This window comes from Lupinus angustifolius, chromosome LG05, assembly GCF_001865875.1.
Source record: "Lupinus angustifolius cultivar Tanjil chromosome LG05, LupAngTanjil_v1.0, whole genome shotgun sequence".
In the NCBI taxonomy this organism is placed as follows: domain Eukaryota; kingdom Viridiplantae; phylum Streptophyta; class Magnoliopsida; order Fabales; family Fabaceae; genus Lupinus; species Lupinus angustifolius.
The window spans coordinates 23,109,580-23,117,001 of NC_032013.1; the positions used below are offsets into that span (position 1 = coordinate 23,109,580).

Sequence of the window (7,422 nt, forward strand, 5' to 3'; positions counted from 1 at the left end):
ATACAAGATTGTATCTACATTACTTATGAGGCTATTAATTTGTTGGATCATAAGACTTTTGGAGGTAATCTGGCAATCAAACTTGACATGAAGAAAGCTTTTGATACAATGGACTGGGATTTCCTTCTAGACACTCTAAAGGCTTTTGGTTTTAATCAGAAATTCTATAACTGGATCAAGGTCATTCTCCACTATGCTAGGCTTTCTATCATTGTTAATGGCTCTAGTGCTGGTTTCTTCAAGTGTAGTAGAGGGGTAAGACAGGGAGATCCCTTTTCTTCTATTCTCTTTTGTATTGCTGAAGATGTACTTAGCAGGGGCATAACTAAACTTGTGATGGAAAATAGGCTAAGTACAATATCTGGCCCTAAAAACATATACACCATAAGTCATGTTTTATATGCTGATGACATTCTCATTTTTTGCAAAGAGGTTAAAAGGGAATTGCTGGGTCTAAAACAGTTGGTAGTGGGTTATGCTCAAGCATCTGGTCAAGAAATAAACATTACCAAATGCAAGTTCTATGCTGGAAATGCCTCTCCTAGAAAGCAATCTTCCATTGCATCCTGGTTGGGTTTCTCTGCTGGCAATCTTCCTTTCACTTACTTGGGTGTGCCCTTGTTCAAAGGGAAGCCAAAGATGATTCATCTTCAGCCTATTGCTGATAAGATCTTGAAAAAATGTCTTCTTGGAAAGGATCCTCTCTATCAATTATGGGTAGAGTTGAGCTTGTTAAATCTATAATTCACAGCATGATTGTCTACAGTTTTCACATTTATAAATGGCCAAACTATCTGTTGAGTTTAGTGGATAAAGGGATAAGGAATTTTATCTGGGCTGGTGATACAGAGAAAAGAAAGATTGTCACTGTGGCCTGGTCTAAAGTGTGTTCTCCAATCCTTGTAGGGGGCTTGGGTATCAGATCAGTTAAGTTAATGAATAAAGCTTCTCTGCTAAAGCTTGCTTGGGATATGAGAACTTCAAACCAGGAATGGACCATCTTTTTTAGGGACAGATTTGGGAGCAATTACTCCCCTCCAATCAGATACTTCAAATCTTCAAGTTGGTCTGGAATTACGGAGAATTGGCAGGCTTGCAATTTAAACTCAATATTTTTGGTGGGAAATGGTGAGGAAATTAACTTCTGGAAGGACAACTGGATAGGTGAGCCTTTGGTTGACTTTATGAGTATCCATCATGAGTTGCATTCTTCCTTTTTTCTTCTGTGGCATGCTTCAGGCGGGGATCAAAGTGGATCATTCCTAGATTTATGGATAGGATTTTCCCTAACATAATTGAGAAGATTGCAAAAACTACAACAACAAGTAACTTGGAAAAATTAATGTGGCAAAAGTCCATTGATGGTTCTCTATCCCTGAAAGCTACTTGTAATGAAGTCATGCATTACCCAATTCAATTAAGCTGGTGCAAGTTGATTTGGTCTTCAGCTATTCCACCTTCAAAGTCATTCATCACTTGGAGAATTATGCATAAGAAGATGCCAACTGATGATAATATAAGAAAAAGGGGTTGTGCCATGGCCTCTATCTGCAATATGTGTAATTCCAACAACGAATGGAGGATCACCTATTTCTTCATTGCAAATTTGCCTCTAAACTCTGGGAATGGGTCAATAATGCTTTCTCTATTCAGTTGAACAATACTCCAGTTCAAAGCCTCATTAGTGATTGCTCTCAGCAGAAAAAGAACCAGGTAAAGGAGGTCTTGATAGCTTATGCAATTAATACCTTAAGCACAATATGGTTATGTAGAAACCAGAACAGGTTTGAGGGAGTCATCATTCCCATTTCACATGCAATTAGAAGGATAAAAAAAGAAACATCTTTAGCTGGTAACTCATCCCCTGCCTCTGCAACTCCCTCTGTTGCTGACTTGATAATTCTTAAGAGCTTCAACATCACTGTCAAGCTAAATCTTGCTCCTAGGATCATAGAAGTTACCTGGTTACCTCCTAAGGTGGGCTGGATCAAAGTAAACACGGATGGAGCGGCTCATGGGTCTCCGGGTCACTCAGGGGGAGGGGGAATCTTCAGGGATCATAATGGAATCTATATCACTGCATTTGCTAACTACTTAAGCATTCAAAATGCTATTTTTGCTGAGTTTCATGTAGTAATGCATGCTGTGAACATTGCTTCCAATAGAGGTTGGCAAAATCTTTGGATTGAAGTTGACTCAATGATGCTGTTGGATATTTTTAGTGGTAAATCAAATCCTCCACAGAATCTTCTCAATGATTGGATAAGGTGTAAGGATAAACTTCAAACAATGAACTATACAATCACCCATATCTTTAGGGAGGGTAACACTTGTGCGGATAAATTAACATCTTATGGAATAGTTTCGAGAACACATACTATATAGCATTCAATTCCTAATTTTATTTTTAGTGAATACACTAGGAACAAATTGAGCATGTCCAACTATCGTTTTAGGAATATGTAAATTTCACTTTGTAACCGTCTCTTTACATATATATCAGGTGTAGTTACACCATTGTTATAAAAAAAATTTTGTTGAAAAATATAAAGCTTTGACATAGGAGATATGCCACTTTAATAAAAAATATCTTTATCAATGGTTAATGCTCTTCCAAGAAGTGATAGAATACATATCCCTTATTTAAAATTAAAAAAAACTAGTAAGATATATTAGTTTTAAATCAATACATATCTCCTAAGAAGTGGTTGGATTTATTCATTTATATAAATATATATCTCTTAACAACCAATCCAACAAGTGTTGGTTCAAGTGGTACATGCTTGATTTTCCTTAAGCAAAGTTTGGGGTTCGAGTCTTGTGGATAGAAAAAACATCCGCTGAGAGAGTTAATCTCACATACCTGTAGATATTCCTGACTCGGACAAAATTACCTCTAGTGTGAGGATATATGTGGGAAAGAAAAAAAAAACAATAGACTTTATTTATTTGAATATTTATATACAGTGAGATTTATTCAATTACAAACTAATTTTGTATCTCTTTCATTTTGGGCTGTACTAAATTAGACGTTCACAAGTGTCGCAATCCTATACTTGAAGGATCATGATTTACGTGTTGTATTTATGTTTATGTGTTTTAGTCAACTTTTGATGTTGATGATGAGTACAATGATTACATCCTTGAATCCGCTAGAAAGACTATCCGACAATTCAGAACCGATGCCGGAAAACTTGTTAGAGATACCGATGGCAAACCCAACTTTAAAATTCCAACTAGATATATAAATCATATTCGAAAGAAGGATTGAAAGATTGTTATCACTCTACACACAAGACGAGTGCTCCAATATGCAAGTTTGTATGTGCTCCAATATGTAGCAGGCTAGGCACCTCTATTTGCGTTTCAATTATCACATCCATAGAAAAGGCTCACTTGCTTTGGCCATGGCTTACTCATCGTGTTAACTTTCGTTGTTAACATCAAATCAAATTAGGAACATTATGGAACTCCATTACAACCAAATTTGAAACAAAAATACCATTTTTTTTGTCTAGCTTACCTAGTTCTTGTCATTTCCCTTCAAAGATCACAACACCGACATGTAAACTAATAAAGTTGTGATATTTTCATGAAATGAAGTAATGGGTTGCAAAGAAGAAAACGTTTTACTAAATGAATTGTAGTGTCTCATTAATGAATTAGTAATGTTTTATTAAGTGATTTTTTTAAAACCAACAAATTAAAACAAAACTGTTGATAACCAAAGTTTTTATAGCTGCCGATTAAGAATCAAACAATAAAAGGGGATAAAGTTGATTATAGAACATCTAAAAATGATGATAATACTTTAAAATTATGAGGATTCCCTTTTACAAAGTTGCACATGTATACATAATATCTTAAAATTTTGGGTCTAAATATAATGTTAAACTCATTTACATTTCTTTCACTTACATCACTCTCCAATCCCTATAGTACAATATCACCATTATTAAGGAAAAAATGAGGTTAGAGAATCTAAATCACAAGATACCTTAGAAAATGGTGTGTCCCATAACTAAATTAAAGGATCTCATTTCATAGTTACATGTTTTATTAATTTATCATCTTCACATGAAGTCTGATAAATTAAAAGTTAATTATTTTTCTGACCAATCAGAATTGATGGTACATGCAGTGACATAACTTATGTGACAGCAGATGTGTACCCGTTTTAATAATCACTCAAAACAACACCAATATTGTGTCATTCCTCCACCATACTTCATGAATAATTTCAAAACAACGACAACCAAACTTATTTGGTAAATATGAAAGATTTGTCTCATAAACTGAAAAGTATGAAAGGTACAAGAGACATATAATTATTGTGGGAATGCCTTTTTCTCCTCTTTTTTTCTGCTCCATAGTATTTTGCTTATAAAATTAGCACTTTGTTTGGTTTAGCCTTATTAGTTGTTCTAGAAAAATGAAAGAAATAAAAAAAAGAAAGAGATATGAGTTTTTCTTGAATATGTTTGAAGAATATTTTATTGAACTAATGATAAATATATTTTCTGAATTAAATAAAATAATAAATTTATTAAAATTTCAGCAATTAACTTTATGTTTGTATAAAATATTTTCAAATTAAAATAATAATTACATGTTTTTAATTTGTTTGAAAATTAAAATTACTACCAGTATCTTATAACGGTACAACCATGTGTAATTAGCATGCATATTCTTCCTGAAGTATTAGGTGATTGTATGAAAATAATGATGGCAATTTTATCATTTTGATCTAGAAAATCTCATTGTTGCTGACCTTGCAGAAGAAGTAATCAATTTACTTTTCTTTTTTTTAGCAGTGGATTTTAGTAAGGATTTATTTCACATTTGATTTAATTCATCCAAGAAAATCACAGGATTTGACATAATTATGTTTTTAGTTTTAATATATAAGTTGTAAGATTATAAATTGTGAGAGTGTATTTTGTTCATAATTTATTTATGATTGAATACCTTAGCTGAAAACTGAATATAAGATGATCTGTTACACTTAGCTAAGGTAGAAAAATCATTTTTTACAGAGTCTATTACAAAAATACAAAGTTATTTGTTTATGTTATGATTATTTTGGTTGTTTTTATACTATTTTTAAACTATACTTTTTTCAATATTTATCACCATATATATATATATATAGTTTCCATAAAAAAATTAAAGTAAAGAACTATTTTAGTCCCTTAAAATTTTTTGTGAAGCAATTTGGTCTTGAAAATTTGAAAACCCTAAAATGGTACCTAAAATATTAAAGTAAGTCAACTTACTGATTTTTAGCATTTTATGACCCTCAATAAGGATCGTTTTGAGCCACATTAACAATATTTGAGTACTATTTTATTTTTATTTTTCAGAGATCAAATTGATACACAGGAAATTTTTTAAAATAAAAATGAGTATTGACTCATTTTTTAACTTTTCATAAATTACAACTAATTATAAAAAAAATATTAAAATAAAAAACAATATTAATATTTAAAAATAACAAGTAAATAAAATTTCCTTATTCTGAATTAACCACTCCATAAAATAAATTGTGCACAATAAAATAGGTAATCCTATGAGAGATCAACCCAAAACGATGAAAGAGCTGTAGAAATTTGAGGAGGGGTAAAATATGAAGTAAAGTTGGTTGGAACCATAACCCTTATGTACAAGAATCACATAAGTTTAACCTTATTTTTTCATCCTACCCTTGTGTACAAGAATCACATAGGAAAGGCTTGTTTGGAACCATAACCCTTATTTCTTACGACCCCTATTTGCTTCTACTAATTCAGATTAATTGGGTATTTAGGTTGTTTATTTGGAAGGAATAGCCCCCAAAATTTCTCATACTCAGAAGACTTCTGATTCTCATCAAAAATGGCATACACATAAGTTTCAAGAGGTATAGCAGGCCTTTTTGGAGTCCCTACCTTCACATGTTGAACCAAGTTTGTGTTATAAGTTTTTGCATTATCAAGTGTAGTTTCTGTGCCACCAGATGAAGGCCAACCTGTCTCTGATACAACTATTCTCACTGAATTTCCACCTGTTTTCTCCAATGCAGAATAAATAGCATCTACATAAACATCAAAAAGGTTCGTATAATAAAGTGAATTGTCTTTCACAGGTATAGAAGTAGATGTGAAAAGAGCATATTCAACACTAATATCATCAGGGTTGCTAATATGAATAATGTAAGGGTACAAATTAACAAGTAATGGTGAATCATTATTCACTAGAAACTTTATGACACCACCAAGATATGCTTCAAGATAATCTGATCCGAATGTGCCATTTGATGGTGGGAAATATAATCCCAAGGCACCAGATTCAATGGCAGTGGAAACTTTGATTTCTTTCCCTAGGCCAGCTTCAAAAATGGCCGTTTGAATGTTTTGCATGGCAGGCACTACAAATTGTGTAAATGGGTCACCAGGCTTTACTTCATTTCCCACAACAATGTATCTGAATTTGACATTGGCATAGGTTTTGACATTGTCTTGGACCCACTTATTTGCATTTTCTTGGCTAGTAGATATGTTTTGGATGTAGGCATTTGGGATTCCAAGCACAACCTCTATATTGGAACCTTGTAGAGCTTCTAGGACTTGTTGGTTTGGATCATAGATTCTCACCCTTTGGATTTTTTGTTCCTTCAATAGATTCACAACATCATTTGGTGGAGGCAAGTTGTCACCTTGTCTTCCATAACATACACCTGTTTGTGCACCTGCATTCATATGGTACATAGAGTTATAAACCAAATCACATATTTCTACATTTTCATAGTATAGGAAACATAAACTTAGCATCAACTCATTACTTAACAAATTAATCAAATCATGTGTTAGTGAATTGATAGAGACATACTACAATCTCATTATGACAACCCCCTGAAGAAAGAATTAGGGAAAACAAACTAATAATTATACTCAAAGAGAGATAGATCAGAGGGAATAAAGAGAGATGAAGCAACCTGTTGTGCCTATGCTAGCAATTAGTAGAACAACTTGGAGAACTATAGATACCATTAAGGAACTTTTTCCAACTAAATGTGATTGAGCCATTTGAGAGAGAGAGAGAAATTGGTTAAGGAGTATATTGATATTAAGGCTTCAATTCTAGTCTATTTATATAATGATTCAGTCATTCCCCTTGAATTAAAGGGGATATAAAATCGGTCTATTTATGGAACCATATCTGTCAACACTATATTTTTAATATATTAATTGAGGAATATGGTTAATAAACTTTATATCTATCAACATTATATTTTTGTCCTTGTATATGAATGCATGTTCATAGTAGAACATGCAAAATAGGAAATCTCTCATTATGTATAATCTCTCTTAAAAACTTAAAATCTCTCCTTTCTAATGATGAGATATTAGAATAGGAAATTCATTAATAATTAGTAGGTGTGTT

The 7,422-nt window shown here is 32.6% G+C and overlaps 2 protein-coding genes across 2 annotated transcripts; one reads left to right on the forward strand and one right to left on the reverse strand.

Moving 5' to 3' along the window:
- LOC109347095 lies at nucleotides 1,576-2,385 on the forward strand. The gene has a single exon (XM_019586823.1). The coding sequence runs from the start codon at nucleotides 1,576-1,578 to the stop codon at nucleotides 2,383-2,385; it is 810 nt and encodes a 269-aa protein (XP_019442368.1).
- LOC109347216 (glucan endo-1,3-beta-glucosidase) lies at nucleotides 5,737-7,064 on the reverse strand. Its single transcript, XM_019586922.1, has 2 exons — nucleotides 6,974-7,064; nucleotides 5,737-6,727 (listed from the first exon to the last, which is right to left on the reverse strand). The coding sequence occupies exons 1-2, from the start codon at nucleotides 7,062-7,064 to the stop codon at nucleotides 5,781-5,783; spliced, it is 1,038 nt and encodes a 345-aa protein (XP_019442467.1). The 3' UTR covers nucleotides 5,737-5,780.

Coding starts and splice junctions, on each gene's coding strand:
- LOC109347095 (XM_019586823.1), top strand. CDS start 1,576: ATGGAGGATCACCTATTTCTTCATTGCAAATTTGCCTCTAAACTCTGG.
- LOC109347216 (XM_019586922.1), bottom strand. CDS start 7,064: ATGGCTCAATCACATTTAGTTGGAAAAAGTTCCTTAATGGTATCTATA. Junction 6,728..6,973: donor TGCTAGCATAGGCACAACAG/GTTGCTTCATCT, acceptor ATATGAATGCAG/GTGCACAAACAGGTGTATGT.